Source organism: Elephas maximus, chromosome 10, assembly GCF_024166365.1.
Source record: "Elephas maximus indicus isolate mEleMax1 chromosome 10, mEleMax1 primary haplotype, whole genome shotgun sequence".
Taxonomy (NCBI): domain Eukaryota; kingdom Metazoa; phylum Chordata; class Mammalia; order Proboscidea; family Elephantidae; genus Elephas; species Elephas maximus.
In genome coordinates, this window is record NC_064828.1 from 119,509,374 (window position 1) to 119,528,007 (window position 18,634).

The 18,634-nt window shown below is 42.3% G+C and overlaps 1 protein-coding gene across 3 annotated transcripts in view; it reads right to left on the bottom strand.

The window, feature by feature from the left end:
* The window catches only part of BRF1 (BRF1 RNA polymerase III transcription initiation factor subunit), an 80,944-nt gene that overhangs the window by 44,929 nt on the left and 17,381 nt on the right, over nucleotides 1–18,634 (bottom strand). For all 3 annotated transcript variants that reach the window (XM_049897664.1, XM_049897666.1, XM_049897665.1), the window contains exon 3: nucleotides 14,950–15,123. In XM_049897664.1, coding sequence (XP_049753621.1) covers nucleotides 14,950–15,123 — 174 coding nt within the window. The remainder of the gene's footprint in view (nucleotides 1–14,949; nucleotides 15,124–18,634) is intronic.

Below are 18,634 nucleotides of genomic sequence, written 5' to 3' on the forward strand. Positions count from 1 at the left end.
TGGCACTGGGTGATGGGTTCTTCTACCCGTCTGATGCACCCCGGGCCACTGTCGAAGATCCCTAAGTGGATGGATTTACATCTGGGCTCTCGATTCTGTTCCATTGGTCCATGTGTCTGTGTTGTACCAGGACCAGGCTGCTTTGACTACTGTAGCTGCATAGCAGGCTCTGAGGTCAGGTAGTGCAAGTCCTCCTACTTTATTCTTCAAGAGCGTTTTACTTTCCGTATAAAGTTGCTGATTAGTTTTCACATCTCTTTAAAGAATTCTGTTGCTATTTGGATCAGGATTGCATTATATTTGTAGATCACTTTGGGTAGGATTGATATTTTCACAACGTTAAGTCTACCCATCCTGAGGGTGATATGTTTTTCCATTTATGTAGGTCTCTTTTGGTTTCTTCCAATAGTGTTTTGTAGTTTTCTTTGTATAGAGGTCTTTTACATCCTTGGTTAGATTTATATTCCTAAGTATTTCATCTTTTTAGGGGCTATTGGTATTGTTTTCCTGATTTTCTTTTCATATTTCTCTTTATTGCTGTATGGGAATCCAGCCGACTTTTGTATGCTTATCCTATATCCTGCTGCTCTGCTGAAACTTTTGATTACTTCCAGTAGTTTTCTTGTGGAGTTTTTTAAGTTTTCTATGTATAGTATCATATCATCTGCAAAAGGGACAGTTTACTTCTTCCTTATGAATTTGGATGCCCTTTATTTCTTCTTCTTGCTTTACTGATCTAGCTAGGACTTCTAGCACAATGTTAAATAGGTGTGGTGATAAAGGGCATCTTTGCCTTGTTCCTGTTCTCAGCCTCTCTCCATTAAGGATGATGTTGGCTGTTGGCTTTGTATAGATGCCCTTCATTGTGTTGCGGAATTTCCCTTATACACCTATCTTACTGAGAGTTTTTATCAGGAATGGGTGTTGGACTTTGTTGAATGCCATTTCTGGGTCAACTGAGATGATCGTGAGGCTCTTTTATTTATGTGGTGGGTTACTTTGATTTTCTAATGATGAGGCATCCTTGCATACCTGCTATGAATCTCACCTAGTTGTAGTGTATTGTTTCTCTGACAAGATGCTGAATTCTGCTGGCTGGAATTTTGTTGAGAATTTTTGCATCTATATTCATGACAGATACTGGTCTGTAATTTTCTTTTTTTGTGGTGTCTTTGCCTGATTTTGGTATCAGGGTTATGCTGACTTCGTAGAATGAATTTAGATGTATCCCCTCCTTTTCTGTGTTCTGAAATATTTTGAGTAGTATTGGTGTAAGCTCTTTTCTCAATGTTTGGTAGAATTCTCCAGTGAAGCCATCTACACCAGGGATTTTATTTGTTGGGAGTTATTATTATTATTATTACCTTTTCAGTCTCTTGTTATGGGTCTGTTCAGATTTTCAACTTCAGTTTGTTTCAGTTTGGGTAAGTAGTGTGTTTCTAGATATTTTCCATTTCCTCTAGGTTTTCAAATTTGTTGGAGTATAGTTTTTCATGGTACTCTGTTATGATTCTTTTTATTTTGGTTAGGTCTGTTGTAATGTCTCCCATTTCATTTCATATTTCAGTTATTTGCGTCCTCTCCTGTTTTTCTTTTGTCAGTTTGGCCAATGGTTTGTCGATTTTGTTGATCCTTTGAAAGAACCAACTTTTGGGTTTATTGATTCTTTCTATTGCTTTTCTATTCTCTATTTCATTTATTTTTGCTCTGATCTTTATTATCTCCTTTCTTCTGGTGGCTGTGGGCTTCTTTTGCTGTTCTCTTTCTATTTGTTTGAGTCGTGTAGCTGTCTTAGGCTGGGTTCTCTAAAGAAGTAGAACCACTGAAGTGTATAAATATATATATAAAGATAGATTTATATCAAGGAAATGGCTCATGCAATTGTACAGGCTGGAATCTCCCAAGTCCATGGATCAGGATAGAGGCTTCTCTTGACTCACATAGCCATAGGGGCTGGCAAACCCAAGATCGGCAGGTCAGACGGCAGGGCTCCCCCTTTCAGGCTGTGAAGATTGATGAATCCCAAGATCTGCAGATAAGCTGATGGCTCAAGTCCCAAAAGCCAGAGGTCAGACAAACAGGAGGCAGCCACATGATCCAGGGTGAGCAAAAAAGCCAGAACATCTGCTTATATTTGGATGCAGGCCAACCCAGTGCCGTCAAGTCGATTCCAGGCCACACAGCCCCCAAAAATCCCTATCAACTGATTGGCTACTCACAGTAGATTAAATCATGGGAAAGATCACACATATACACAAGAATCACGGCCCAGCCAAGCTGACACACAATCTTAACCATCACTGTAGCTAATGTTTAGATTTTGTCCCCTTCTTTTTTTTTTTGATGTGTGTATCTATTGCTGTAAGTTGACCTCTGAGCACTGCCTTTGCTGTCCCCCAAAAGTTTTGGTATGATATGTTTTCTTTCTTGTTTGATTCTAGGAATTTTTTTTATTCTATCTTTGATTTCTTCTATTACTCAGTGGTTTTTAAGCAGGGTGTTATTCAGTTTCCATGTATTTTTTTTTCCTTGCTCTTCTATTATTAATTTCTACTTTGATGGCATTGTGATCGGAGAAGATACTTTGTATTATCTCAATATTCTGGATTTTGTTGAGGGTTCCTTTGTGACCTAAGAAGGGGTCCATCCTGGAAAACATTCCATGTGCGTTGGAAAAGAATGTATACTTTGCTGCTGTTGGGTCTATGAGGCCAAGTTGGTTGATTTCAGCCTTTAGATCTTCTGTATCTTTGTTGAACTTCTTTCTAGATGTTCTGTCCTTTACTGACAGTACTGTGTTGAAGTCTCCTACTATTATTGTGGAACTGACAATTTCTCTTTTCAATGCCATTAGTTTGTTTTATGTATTCTAGAGTACGTAGATACTTATTATGGTTATGTCTTCTTGGTGGATTATCCCTTTAATCATTACATAATGTCCTTCTTTGTCTTTTACAGTGGATTTTGTTTTAAAGTCTATTGTAAATAAGATTAGTATTACCACTTTTGCTCTTTTTTGGTTGCTGTTTGCTCGATGTTTTTTTTTCGTCCTTTGATATTTTAATATATTATGTCTTTGTTTTTAAGGTGTGTCTCGTGTAGACAGCATTATGTTTTTCCTCGTTATTTTGATGAGTAAGTTTGAACCAGTCTTTTATTCTTTGATTATCACCTTGACTTCCTCTCCATTTGAAAGTTCTACACCTACATCATTTGTTCCCTTTTTATTGTCTGATGTTGTTGTCATTTACAGACTAACCTCTCTGGTTCTCTGTTGTTATTTGACATTTAGTGTTCCAGGATTGACGACTGTATCTGTTTTACTAAGTTTTTCAGGTCTTTGCTGTAAAGGGACGGCATGGTGCTTCTATCTACAGTGCCATGTCAGAGCTGCCTCCCCCTCCTCTCTTCTTTTATCTCTTGTAAGATAAATGGTATGACTCAAGTAAGGGCATGACCTGAATAAGGGTGGTAAGGGTGGTGACTAGGGTACAGATGGTGACTTAAATCACACCCTCTAGTAGCCCTGGTGGTGTAGTGGTTAAAAGCTCAGCTGTTAACCAAAAGGTCAGCAGTTTGAATCCACCAGCTGCTCCTTGGAAACCCTATGGGGCAGTTCTACTCTGTCCTATAGGGCCACTAAGTCAGAATCAACTCAATGGCAACAACTTTAGTTATGGCTTTTTAGTAAGGCAGTGACACAAGATACGTCCCACCCTAATCCTGCCTCATTAACATAATGGACAACTCACTCCTCAATGGGACCGTAAAAACAGGCATAAAGGCTAAGATTTACAACATTACAAAAAGGAGGATAATTACATCAGATCACAGACTAGAGGATTACCACACAATACTGGGAATCATGGTCTAGCCAGTTGACACGTATTTCAGGATACACAATCCAATCTGTAACAGGGGGCAAGGAGGAGGTACAAGAGTAACATATTTTGGTAACTTCTGCTTCCAGGGAGCAGAGTGACCCTCTTTTCAAGAACAACAATAAAAGCTAGATAAAATGAAACCAGTCACGCATGGGGGTTCCAATTTCTCCGTATCCTCACCAACTTGTGTTACTTTCTATTTTCTGTCCACAGCCACCCTAGCGGGGTGAAGTGTATCACTGTGGTTTTGATTTGCATTTTCAGGGGGTGGTGAATGACACTGAGCATCTTTTCATGCTTTTCTTGGCTATCTGTATACTTTCTCTGGAGAAATCTCTCTTCAGATCCAGGGTTGTTGTTTTTTATTTTTGAGTTGTAGGAGTTCTTCTTATATTCCGGACACATTGATGAGGATGTAAAGAAACAGGACCCTCATGCATTGCTGATGAGAATGCAGAATGGTGCAGCCACCGTAGAAAACAAACAGTTCCTCGCAAAGTCAAACACGGCCGTGATTCACACCAGGAGCTGAGCTAGATGAATGGGGTCTGCTAAAAATTAAACACTTAGGCTCGTCAAAAGACTTTACCCAAAGAGTAAAAAAAAGAACCTACAGACTGGGAAAAATTTTTTGGCTATGACATACCCGACAAAGGTCTAATCTCTAAAATCTATGGACAAATCCAACACCTCTACAATAAAAAGGCAAATAATCCAATTAAAAAATGGGCAAAGGATATGAACAGACACTTCACCAAAGAAGACATTCGGGTGGCTAACAGACACATGAGGAAACGATCACGATCACTAACCATTAGAGAAATGCCAATTGAAACTACAATGAGATACCATCTCACCCAGACATTATTGGCAGGAATCAAAAGACAAAAAATAACAAAAGCTGGAGAGGCTGCAGGGAAATCTGAACTCTTATGCACTTGCTGGTGGGAATGCAAAATGGGACAACTATATTGCAAAAAAATATGGTGTTTCCTTAAAAAGCTAGAAATAGAAATACCATATGATCCCGCAATCCCACTCCTAAGAATATATCCTAGAGAAATAAGAGCGGTCACATGAATAGACATATGCACACCCATGTTCATGCCTGCATTATTTACAATAGCAAAAAGATGGAAACAATCTAAGTGCCCATCAACAGAAGAATGGATAAACAAACCACGGTACATACACACAACGGAATACAATGCAACAACAAAGAACGATGATCAATCTTCAAAACATCTTACAACATGGACGAATCTAGAGGACACTGTGCTGAGTGAAATAAGTCAATCACAAAAGGACAAATAGTGGATGAGACCACTATCATAAAAACACACGAAAATGTTTCCACACAGAAAGAAACAATCTTTGATGGTTACGAGCGAGGGGAAGGGTGGTATCATGGATTGAGTTGTGTCCCCCCAAAAATATGGGTATGAATTTGGCTAGGCCATGATTCCCAGTATTGTGTGATTGTCCACCATTTTGTCATCTGATGTGATTTTCCTATGTGTTGTAAATCTACCTCTATGTTAATGAGGTGGGATAGGTGGCAGTTATGTTAATGAAGCAGGACTCAATCTACAAGATTGGATTGTGTCTTGAGCCAATCTCTCTTGAGATATAAAAGAGAGAGGTGAGCAGAGAGACAGGGGGACTTCATGCCACCAAGAAAGCAGCACTGGGAGCAGAATATGTCCCTTGGACCCAGGTTTCCTGTGCAGAAAAGCTCCTAGTCCACGGGAAGATTGATGAGAAGGACCTTCCTCCAGAGACCACAGAGAGAGAGAGAACCTTCCTCTGGAGCTGATGTCCTGCATTTGGACTTCTACCCTACTAGACTGTAAGAAAATAAATTTCTCTTAATTAAAGCCATCCAGTTGTGGTATTTCTGTTATAGCAGCACTAGGTGACTAAGACAGACGGGGAGGGAAAGACACTAGACAGTAGATAAGTGATAACTTTGGTGAAGGGTAGGACAGTACACAAAACTGGGGACGTCAGCACAACTTGACTAGGACAAAGTCACAGAAGTTTCACAGACACATTCAAACGTCCCAAGAGACCAAGCTACTGGGCTGAGGGTTGGGGACCATGGTCTCAGGGAACATCCAGCTCAACTAGCATTACATAGCCTATAAAGAAAATGTTCTACATCTGACTGTGGTGAGTAGTATCTGGGGTCTTAAAAGCCTGTGAGTGGCCATCTGAGATGCATCTACTGGTCCCATCCCGGCTGGAGCAATGTAGAATGAAGAAGACCAAAGACACAAGGGAAAGATTAGTCCAAAGGACTAATGGTCCACAACTACCACAACCTCCACCATATCGAGCCCAGAACAACTAAATGGTGCCCAGTTATCACCACTGACTGCTCTGGCAGGGATTCCAATAGAGGGTACCAGATGGAGAGGTGGAAAAACGTAGAACAAAATTCAAATTCACACACACAAAAAAAGACCAGGCTTGCCGGTCTGACAGAGACAAGAGAAACCCCAAATGGCTCCCAGGCATCCTTTTAGCTCAGTACCGAAGTAATTCCTGATGTTCACCTTTCAACCAAGGATTAGAAACGTCTATAGGGCCAACGGAAACCCTGGTGGCATAGTAGTTAAGAGCTACAGCTGCTAACCAAAAGGTCGGCAGTCTACTTCTGTAAAGACTGCAGCCTTGGAAACCCTATGGGGCAGTTCTACGCTGTCCTATAGGGCGGCTGTGAGTCGGAATCGACTCGACAGCAATGGGTTTGGTCTGGTTTTTGCAGGGCCAACAATAACACACGAGGGATGTGCTTCATAGTTCAACCATGTTTACAAGACCAATGGGCACACCAGCCCAAAAGCAAAGACAAGAAGGCAGGAAAACTGGATGAACAGAAACAGGGAACCTGGGGTGGAGAAGGGGAGAGTGTTGACACATTGCAGGGTTAGCAACCAATGTCACAAAACAATTGTGTATTTGCTGTTTAACAAGAAACTAATTTGCTCTGTAAACTTTTACCTAAATTACTATTAAAAAAAAAAGTTAAACAGAATTAGCATAAAAAAACCCATTACTGTCAAGTCAATTCCGACTCACAGTGACCCTAGAGAACAGAGTAGAACTGCCCATAGGGTTTCCAAGGCTGCAATCTTTACAGAAGCAGACTGCCATATCTTTCTCCCACAGAGCAGCTAGTGGGTTCGAACTGCCGACGTTTCGGTTAGCTGCCGAGTGCTTTAACCACTGCCCCGTCAGGACTCCTTTAGAATAACCACATGACCCACCAATTCCACTCTTAGCTATATATACCCAAATCAAATACTTGCACGCCCATATTCATAGCAGGACTATTCACAAAACCACCCGAGTGTCACTGACAAATTCTGTATAAACAAAATGTGGAACATCCACACAATGGAATGAGACTTAGCCTTAAAAAGGAATGAAGTTCTGATACATGCCACGACATGACTGAACCTTGAAAACACTGTTAAGTGAAAGAAGCCAGACACAAAAAGACAAATAGCACATGATTCCACTTACATGCGGTAACCAGAATGAAAAAATTGTTACAGAAACAGGTTACCAAGAGCTGCCGGAAGGGGGGAGTGGGAAGATAATGCTTAATGGGTGCTGAGTTTCTGTTCGAAGGTGATGAAAAATTCTGGAAATAGATAATGGTCATAGTTACACAACACTGTGAATGTAATTAATGTCACTGAATTGTACACTTTAAAATGGCATTTTTATGTTACATATATTTTATATTTTATCAAGTAGCCCTGGTGGCACCGTGGTTGAGTGCTCAGCTGCTGTGGCGGTCTGCTTCTGTAAGATTTACACCCTTGGAAGCCCTGTGGGGCCGTTCTGTTCTTCCCTACAGGGGTGCTATGAGTCAGAATTGACTCTATGGCAATGGGTTTGGTTTTTTTGGTATATATTTTATCACAGATTAAAACACACATACACACAGAGAGCTGTTTGAAAGCACTGGAGAGCAACCAGGAGCCACACGTGCAGAGCAAGATCCTAGAAATAAGGGCATGCATTCCAAGTGAGCCCAGGTGCAACATCCGCTGCCACCCCCCACCGCAGGCACTGGCTGCTTCCTAGGGTGAAGCACAGAGGCCAACAAAAAGCAGCAGCCTAGGCCTCAAGGAAGTCTTACTTGGCTGGGCAGATAAACTTAAGAGTTTAGGGATTTCCAAGAGAGCCAGATCCCAGGGACAAACTGTCACGAAAAGAGGCGACAACTACAAGCGGCGAGCCCAACATCCTCCACAAAGTGCTTCATGGCACTTGCCAACTTCTATGCTGCCCAAGCAGCCACAAAGGCTAAATACCACATAACCAAAGAGATGTCAGCTGTTGAAAAGCTAAAGAGCTGAGCAGGGATTTCTGCAGTTGCAAAGTGTCAGGAAGAAAACAATGGTCTTGCCAAGGCTCCAAGCCTAGCACACACCCTAGGCTCAGTCAGCACCTCTGTACTTATGAATATGCAAACTCAAACTGGACCAGCCTCTACTGTACCAGGGCCATCAACCCTACACTCTACCTGCCAAAGGAATATTAAATTCTCTCAGGAGAAATATCAGTCCGACTCTATACTTCTTCAAACGTAACGTCCGGCAAGTCAATTAAAAATTAGCAAGCATGCCAACAGGCAGAATCAAATGATGGAAAATTTCCTATTTAGAAAGCTCAAGCAATAAAAACAGAACCACAAACGATCCAACTACTGGAGTTATCAAAGACTTTCATACACCCGTTGCCGTCAAGCCAATTCTGACTCATAGCGACCCTAGAGGACAGAGCAGAACGGCCCCATTTCTACTCTGGGTTTCCAAGGAGCAGCTGGTGGATTTGAACTGCTGACCTTCTGGTTAGCAGCCAAGCTCTTAACCAGTGCACCACCAGGGCTCCAGGCTTTCATATAGCTGTGATTAACATGTTCAAGAAATTAGATGAAGATGAATAATTTCACCAAAGAATTACAATCAATTAAGAAATCAAATGAAAATTCTAAAACTAAAAAGAAATGAAAACCTTCATGGATGTGTTTAACAACTGACCAGACGCAGCAAGAGAAAGGATATATGAATTCAAAGGTAGGTTGCTAGAAGACAGAGAGAGGAAAAAAGAGAACTGCTAAAGCAGAGCGGATAATACAAAAAACAACAAGCGCTGCAGCGAAAAGGCCTAAGATACATGTAACTGCAGTCCCAGAGAGGGAAAAGAGAATGGGGTAGAAACTGTATTTGAGAAGACACTGCTCAAGATTTCTCCAAAACAGACAAAAAACATCAAGTCACAAATCCTAGAAGCTCTACAAAAAAACAAGCAGGGTAAATACAGAGAAAACCACACCTAGGTATATGAGTCAACCCCCTGAAACCAAAGACAAAGATATTTCTTAAAATCAGGTAGATATGAAACAGTATCTTCAAAGAGGCAACAAGAAGAGTTGCAGGCAGCTTCCTAACAGGAACAATGAAAGGTAGAAGAAAAGGGTGCAGCTTCAAAATACTTAAAAAAAAAACAAACTACTGAGGACCCAGAGCTCTATACTCACTCAGTAAGAATATTCTACAAAAAGGAAGAAAAATTAAAAGGTGTTTTAACACAAACGGAAGTTGAGAGAAATTTTTACCAGCAGACACTTAAATATAAAAGAGATTTCTTCAGACAGAAAGAACATAATCCCAGGTGAACACAGAGAAATACAGGAAGTAATGAACAGAGGAAAGGGCAGAAACGGGACGGATCGGAACGAATACAAACGGTTTTAGGTAGTGATAATAATACCTTGTAGTTTGCACGAATGGGAAGTGTTAACGTGTTAGTTTAAGGTAAGCTCTATGAAGTCAAGAATACAAGATATTATCTCTAGAGTAGCCAGTAACATAATAATAAATAGATATACAACTAATGAACTACTTAAAGGATAAATAGAACTGTAACATACTTGATAAGAGTTTGGAAGAAAGAAGGGAAGGAACAAAAAACAAATGGAGCAAGTACTCTAATAAAATGGTAGAATTAAACCCAAATGTATCAGTAACTGCACTCAATTTAAATGGGTGAAATTCCCCAATAAAAAATAAGTATCTAATACTAGATAAAAAACTAAACACACACAAATTATACGCTATTTACAACAGACAAACTTTAATCAAGAAGGACTGAATTTAAAAAGATGGGAAAAGATAGACCACGCAAACACTAACCAAGAGAACGCTGGTACAGTTTTACTGATACCAAAGTTGATTCTAAGGGAAAAAGCGTTAGTGATAGAGACATTTTATAATGTTGAATGATTCGGTTCTACTAGGAAGACACAATCCTGACCTGTATCCTCCTAATAACACAATTTCAAAAAATAATGCAAAAACCAACAAAATAAAAGGAAAAGCAGATAAATCCTCATTCATGGTGGGAGATTTTTATATTTTTCTTTCAGAACAAGCAGACAGGAATGTCGGTGATGACCGGACTGTCGCCTTTAACCAACTTGACCTAACTGGCATTCACAGAGCACTCAGCCCACAAATGCGGATACGCACTCTCCTGAAGCGCAACGAGAACAGTCACCGAAACAGGCCGTGTGCTGAGCTGTGTGTCAAACCTCAACAAATCGGAAACTGCGGAAATCACTTGGCACACGTTCTCTGACCACCATGGAATTACGGCAGAAATCAGCGACGAAAAGATCATCAGAAAACACCCAACTGTTTTTAAAATAAGCAAGACACTTCTAAATGACTCCTGTATCTGAGAATAAATAACAATGGGAATTAGAAAATATTTTGAACTGAATGATAGTAAAGATACGACACATCAAAACTTGTGAAATGCAGCTACAACCTAACCAGGTAAAAACGTGCAGTCTCAAGTGTATATATTGGAAAAAGACTAAAATCAAGAACTTAAGCATCTATCTTAAGAAGCCAGAAAATAGTAAAGAGAACAGAAAAAAAGAAATAATAAAAAGAAGAACCAATGAAATATAAAATACACTGTCTTAGGCTGGGTTCTCTAGAGAAGCAAAACCAGTGACATGTATACACAGAGAGAGAGAGGGAGAGGGAGGGATTTATCTCAAGTGACTGACTCACGTGGCTGGAGAGGCTGGCATGTCCCAGCTCACGGGTGAAGTGTCAGGCTGGAGGCCTCTCCTGATTCAAGAGCTGCATGGGCTGATGAACCCAAGATTAGCAGGTCAGACAGCAGGCTGCTGGTTCACAGGCTGCAGACGCTGATGAACCCCAAGATCAGCAGGGAAGATGACAGGCCGCTGGCTCAAGCCCCAAGAACTGGAGGTCAGATGATGACGAGCCAGATGCAGGATCCAGGGCAAGCAAAGACAGAGAGCCTTGGATGCAGGCCACCCCCCCAAGGAAACTCCCTGCAGTGCCATGAATTACTTACTAGGCCCCTACTAGCCACAGTCTTTGTAACTCCCACCAAACGGCTGTGTGGCCTATGCAAATGAGGTACACAGATCTCTAATGAAGGGATGGGTCAGTTCTGCCATCCTGCTAGGTTTAAAGGAAGACACTGAGAGAATGAGTAGGAGCTGTAACACGGAAGACAGAGAGGGAGAGCAGTAACACCAGAGACAGCAAGAAGCAGCAGCAGAGAAAAGGCTGCAGCAGAACCAGAAAACCGCAGGAGACTGATATGAGCCTCGCAGCCCACAGAGCAAAAAAGCTGAGTACCTTTGGACAGGAAGCTTGTTGGCAGAGCAGGGAGCCTACGGGCACTTGGCAGAGCTAGGTTTGCCGGCCCAAGGGCTGGAGCTGAGTGCCTTTGAGACAAGGCTTACTGGCAGAGTACGGTGCCTCTGGGTACTTATCAGCAGAGCTCAAAGAACTTTGTAACACTTGCCCAAGCAGGGCAGAGGCCGGGCTCAGAGGCTGAGGGGCCGAGGGCCAGAGAGAAGCCTGCCTCCGGACATGGCTGAGAACAGGTTGTCCTGTATCCTGAACATTTCTGAACCTGAGCTGTAACCTGCTACTTCCCCGTAATTGTGAGTATTGTCTGTGTGTTCTGTGTGGCCACTGCAATGAATTATCAGACTCAGCACAGAAGTAGAATGTGCTGTGGAAGGGACAGATGATGTCAAAATTGGTAAAAAAAAAAAAAAAAAAAGGCTGTCAAAAGGAAGTATGTCTGACCTCCACCTCATAGAAATCAACCTTGGGCTGTTGATCTTGATTCTCCTTCCCCCTTGTGAAGTTAGAGGAGGTCAGACCCCTCCGCCACGCCATCTTTATACCTCCCTTACAACTGCCTGGCTGATCACATCACAGAGGTGTTTATATCAGAAAACAGAGAACAACTAAGTCATTACAGAACTGGCAAATCACTGAGAATCGTGGCCTAGCCAAGTCGACACATAACCTGAACCATCACACACGTACCAGACAGATAATCAAAGCAAAAGTTTGGTTCTTTAAGACTAATAAGAGTGTTGGTGAGAACGTGGAGAAGTGAGAGCTATCATACACTACTGGCAGGATGTAGAACGGTGCAGCCGCACTGTGAAGCAGTCAGAGTTGTGAAATCATCACCACAAGCAATTTTAGAATGTTTCATCCTCTCAGAAAGAAATCTCATACCCTTGACTCTGCTCTGGATACCCTGGTGGGTAGCGGTTAAGAGCTATGGCTGCTAACCAAAAGGTCGGCAGTTCGAATCCACCAGGTGCTCCCTGGAAACTCTATGGGGGCAGTTCTGCTCTGTCCCATAGGGTCGCTAGGAGTCGGGATCAACTCAGCGGCAACAGGTTTGGTTGGCTCTGCTCTCCTCCTCTTCCCAGGCCCCATCTAACAGTGGTGATGCTGCTCACCTCACGGAGTCAGGTTGGAGTGACCTCTCAACATTGCAAAGTCAACCAGGATGTTGTTTCAAGACACAGAAGAGCAAGGGAACAACTAAGATATCGTTCAGGGTGGTGGCTGCTTCTGACACAGGGAGGGGCTGTGGCTTGGGAGCCACATGTTGGGTGAGGGGCTTCTGAGATGCTGGTCAGGTTTTAACTTCTCAGTCTAACTAAAGATAGAAGGGAAAGATTAGTCCAAAGGACTAATGGACCACATTTACCACAGCCTCTACCAGACTGAGTCCAGAACAAGATGGTACATGTGGCCCACCCTCCACTGTTCCACCCAAGATGGCTGGTTTAGAATGACAGTAAGTCTGCAAGGGCCTCAGAGATGACAGAATCTAAGCCACTAAATAGTAGATAAACTGAGGACAAGGAGGTCGGGTGCCCACGCAGTAATAAGGGACTGAACTGAGGCCACCTACTCAGCCTCTGTGTCACCCCACCCCATGTAATCTTGAGAGATCCCGGAAATAGCCATCATCTGTGGGCACCCCGATGGTGGCTCACAACATGCCTGAGCATCCCTGATCCCAGCACACCAGTCAGGCCTTAGTGCCATTCATGCAGTGCACCCCTCTCCCAGGACAACACTGCCTTCCCTACCCACATGTCAAGGCGTTCTGATTTTCAGCTAGGGCCACTCCACGGGAAAAAGATGTGAGTCTGTTCCCGTAAAGATTACAGCTCTAGAAGCCCTATGAGGCAGTTCTACTGTGTCCTATAGGGTCACAATGACTTCTAATCAACTTGATGGCAACGAGTTTGGTTTTGTCTTTTTTTTAATTACTTCTCAGAGATCAGGTGGCTTTATTTCCAACCTCTCCCTCTCCTTTCCTTTCTCAATTTCCTTTCTTTCGATGCAGGCAGGGCAGGGGCATGGAGGGACGTAACTGAAGCACAAGTACCCATACCTCAAATCTGCACCATCCTAGGACAGTGCACAACACTGGGGAAGCCAGCACAGCTTGTCCAAGGCATGGTCATGACAGCTCCATAGACACATCCAAACTCCCTGAGGGACCGAATTGCTGGGCTGAGGGCTGTGGGACCATGGCCTCAGACAACATCTAGCTCGACTGGCGTAACACAGTTTACAAAGAAAATATTCTACATTCTACTTTGGTGAGTAGTGTCTGGGGTCTTAAAAGCCTGTGAGCAGCAATCTAGGATACTCCACTGGTTTCACCCCTTCAGGAGAAAGGAAGAATGAAGAAAACTAAAGATACAAGGGAAAGATTAGTCCAAACGACTAATGGACCACAACTACCACAGCCTCCACCAGACTGCATCCAGAACAACGAGATGGTACCCTGGCTACCACCACTGACTGCTCTGGCGGCGATCACAATAGAGGGTCCCAGACAGAGCTGGAGAAAAATACAGAACAAAATTCTTACTCAAAAAGAAAGACCCAACTTACCAGCCTGACAGAGACCGGAGAAGCCCGAGTGTATGGCCCCTGGACATCCACGAGGTCACTCCTGGGGTTCACCCTTCAGCCAAAGACTGAACAGGCCCATGGAACAAAACAAGACTAAAGGGGCACACCAGCTCTGGGGCAGGGACTGGAAGGCAGGAGGGAACAGGAAAGCTGGTAAGAGGGAACCCAGCGTTGAGAAGGGAGAGTGTTGACATGTTGTGGGGTTGTTAACCAATGTCATACGACAATGTGTGTACTAACTCTTTGATGAGAAACTAATTTGTTCTGTAAGCCTTCACCTAAAGTACAATTAAAAAAAAAAAAACTGACCCCCTTCCCTCATCACCCACACAGTAGCCATGACATCAGAACCCTCAGAGGTGCTGAGGGCCCAGGTAGTTACAGCCACCTGAGAGCATGATGCCATCTCCAAACGAGAGGACAGAACCAAACAACAGGAAGATGTTTAAGATAGGCACCCATGTCCAGGCGAGCTCCAGAGTGGGAAGAAAATGGGGGGCAGGAGCTCTGAGGGCAGATGGAGCACTTGTCCATCCTCCCCAAGGGCTGTGTAAAGAGATCGGTGTTTGAGAGCTCCCCAATTTCTCAGTGCCACCCAGGGCCCCTCAGGTTCAGAAAGCCCTGAGCTTGAGTTATCCCTTTACAATCAATGTAAACACCAAGAAATACTAACTGCTGAGTCACAACAACTGAGGGAGGCCAACTGATACCCAAACGGGCGCTGGCGCCACCCAAGGAAAGGATACGTGGTGTGCCCTCTGTCCGGCAGACCAAGTAGAGGCAGGCGGCAATCACGTGGGCCATCTTCCGCCCCCGTGTCAGGTGCTTGCTCACAGCCATCTTGAAGAAGTTGAAGGCCGTGTCCAGGCAATGCTGGTTCAGTTGCAGCTGATTCCCCAGGTGGTGGATCTGCCTCTTCCCTGGACATGGAAACACAACAGCACGCTCAAAGAGGTGAAGGAAACCAGGGACAGAGAACTAAAGGAAATCAGGATAATGATGCCTGAACAAGTGGGAAGTATCAATGAAGACACAGAAATTATAAAAAGAAACCAAACAGCCCCCCTTGCCACGAAGCCAGAAGAACTAGGTGGTGCCTGGCTACCATTACTGAACATTCTAATCAAAGATTCTACACAAGAATCCCTATCAAAAGGGGAACAATGCAGAGCAGCATTTCAAATTCTCATGGACTCCAGACTTTGTGGAGACGTAGAGGCTGGATGAACCTCTGAAACTTCTGCCCTGAGATAATCTTTAAACCTTACACCAGAAATATTCCTTGAAGTTAATAGTTTAGCTTAACTAGTAAAGAATGTCTGCCTTGAGCACTGAGCTTTTAAGATCTATCTGTATGGGATCAAATTGACAACAGCAACTTGAAGGATTAGATAGGAAACTTAGGGGCAGGTGAATTTATGTTAATGGGGGAGGAACAACTCACAAAAGGAAGGTAAGAAGGGTCACACAACTCAAAGACTGTAACCAGCGTCAGTGAATTCCACATGAAGAAATTGCTGAACCGCTGTATTTTTGCTGTGTACATTCTCAACGACAATAACAAAATTAAAATAAATTATTTAAAAAAGAAAGAAAGAAGCCAAGCAGAAATTCTAGAGCAGCAAGGTACAACAGCTGAAATTTAAAAAAAAAAATCACCGGAGATGTTCAACAGCATATTGGAACATGCAGAAGAAAGAAGAATCAGCAAACTTGAAGACAGGGCAACTGAAATAACTCAGACTGAGGAGCAGAAAGAAAAAGGGATGAGAAAAGATGAATGAAGGCTAAAGGCCTACGGGATGCCATCAAGTGGGCCAGCATAACCATTATGGGAGTCCCAGAAGAAGAGAGACAAAGAGGCAAAATGATATTTGAAGAGTAATAACTGAGAACCTGACAAATTTGACAAAATACATGAATCCACAACCCAAGAATCACAAGGAATACCAAACAGGATAAACTCCTAGAGACCCCTACCAAAGCATTATAATCAAACTGTCAAAAACCAAAGACAAAGAGAGAATCTTGAAAGAAGCAACAGAGAAGCAACTCGTCATATAAGAGCTCCTCGACAAGATTAACAACTGATTTCTCATCAGAAACCAGAGGCCAGAATACAGTGGAATGATATATTTAAAATGCTGAAACAACAAAATTGTCAACCAAGAATTCTATATCAAGAGCACATGGAACAATCTCCAAAATAAACCATACGCTAGGGCATAAAACAATTCTTAATAAACCTAAAAAGACTGAAATTATACAAAGTATGTTCTCAAACCACAAGCTAGAATTCAATAACAAAAGGAAAACTGGAAAACTCAAATACATGGAAATTAAACAACACATTCAAACAATTAGTGGGTCAAGGAAAAAAATCACTAGAGAAATTAGAAAGTACTTTGAGACTAAAAAAAATTAAAACACAATACACAAAAACTTACGGGATACAGTGAAAGCACTACTCAGAGGGAAATTTATAATTGTTAATGCCTACATTAAAAAAGATCTCAAATCAACAACCCATTTGTACACTTCAAGGAACTAGAAAAAGAAGACCAAACTAAACCCAAAGCTAGCAGAAGAAGGAAAACAATAAAGATTAGAACAGACATAAACAAAATAGAGAATAGTAAAACAATACAAGAAATCACAGAAAGTGAAAAAAACTTCTTTGAAAAATCAACAAAATTGACAAAACTTTAGCTATACTGACCAAGAAAAAAAGACAGAGGACTCAAACTAGTAAAGTGCGGAATGAAAGAGAGAACATGACTACCGACCTTACAGAAATAAAAAATATTTATAAGAAAATGCTATGAACAATTGTAGATAACAAATTAGACAACCTAGATGAAATGGACCAATTCCTTAAAAGGAAAAAGTCCAAAACTAACTCAAAAAGAAATAGAAAATTTGAGTAGACCTATAAAAAATAAACAGATTGAATCAGTAATGAAAACACTACCTATAAAGAAAAGTCTAGGTCTAGATGACCACACTGGTGTATTCTAGTAAATGTTTAAAGAAGAATTAATGCCAGTTCTTCACAAACTCCTCCCAAAAAAGAGAAGAACTGAGAAAATCAAACCAAACCTGTTGCCATCAAGTCAATTCCAACTCATGTTACTAGGTGCCCTCGAGTTGGTTCCAACTCATAGCGACCCCGTGCACAACAGAGCGAAACACTGCCCGGTCCTGCGCCATCTTTACAGTCATTGTTATGCTTGAGCTCATTGTTGCAGCCACTGTGTCAATCCACCTCGTTGAGGGTCTTCCTCTTTTCCGCTGACCCTGTACTCTGCCAAGTGTGATGTCCTTCTCCAGGGGCTGATCCCTCCTGACAACATGTCCCAAGTATGTAAGGCACAGTCTCGCCATCCTTGCCTCTAAGGAGCGTTCTGGCTGTACTTCTTCTAAAAGATTTTTTTCTTCTTCTGGCAGTCCATGGTACATTCAATACTCTTTGCCAACACCATAATTCAATGGTGTCAATTCTTCCGTCTTCCTTATTCACCGTCCAGCTTTCATATGCATATGATGCGATTGAAAACACTATGGCTTGGGTCAGGCATACCTTAGTCCTTAAAGTGACATCTTTGCTTTTTAACATTTTAAAGAGATTTTTTGCAGCAGATTTGCCCAATGCAATGCATCACTTAATTTCTTCACTGCTGCTTCCATGGGTGTTGATTGTGGATTCAAGTAAAAAGAAATTCTTTACAACTTCAATCTTTTCTCAGTTTAGTCGTGATGCTGCTTCTTGGTCCAGTTGTGAGGATTTTTGTTTTATGTTGAAGTGTAATCCATACTGAAGGCTGTGGTCTTTGATCTTCATTAGTAACTGCTTCAAGTCCTCTTCACTTTCAGCAAGCAAGGCTGTGTCATCTGCATAATGCAGGCTGTTAATGAGTCTCTCCAATCCTGATTCCTTGTTCTTCATATAGCCCAGCTTCTCAGATTATTTGCTCAGCATTCAGACTGAATAAATATGGTGAAAGGATATCACCCTGATACACACCGTTCTGGACTTTAAACCATGTAGTATCCCCTAGGTCTCTTCCAAAGACTGTCTCTTGGTCTAAGTACAGGTTCCTTGTGAGCACAATTTAGCGTTCCAGAATTCCCATTCTTTGCAGTGTTAGTGTAGAAACGGCTTGGGAGTAATGTCTGACCTCCTCTAACTTCACAAGAAGGGAGGAAAATCAAGATCAACAGCCGAGGCTGATTGCTATGATGCAGGGGTTAGACGCGCCTCCTCTCTGCGCCATCTCTATCAATTCTGACACCAACCATTCCTCCTGCAGCACTCTCTACTGGGTTCGATAATTCATTGCAATAGCCACACAAAACTCACTAACCGTATTCACAATTATGGGGTTTACCAGAGAAGTAACAATTACAACTCCGGCTCAGGAACACTCAAGA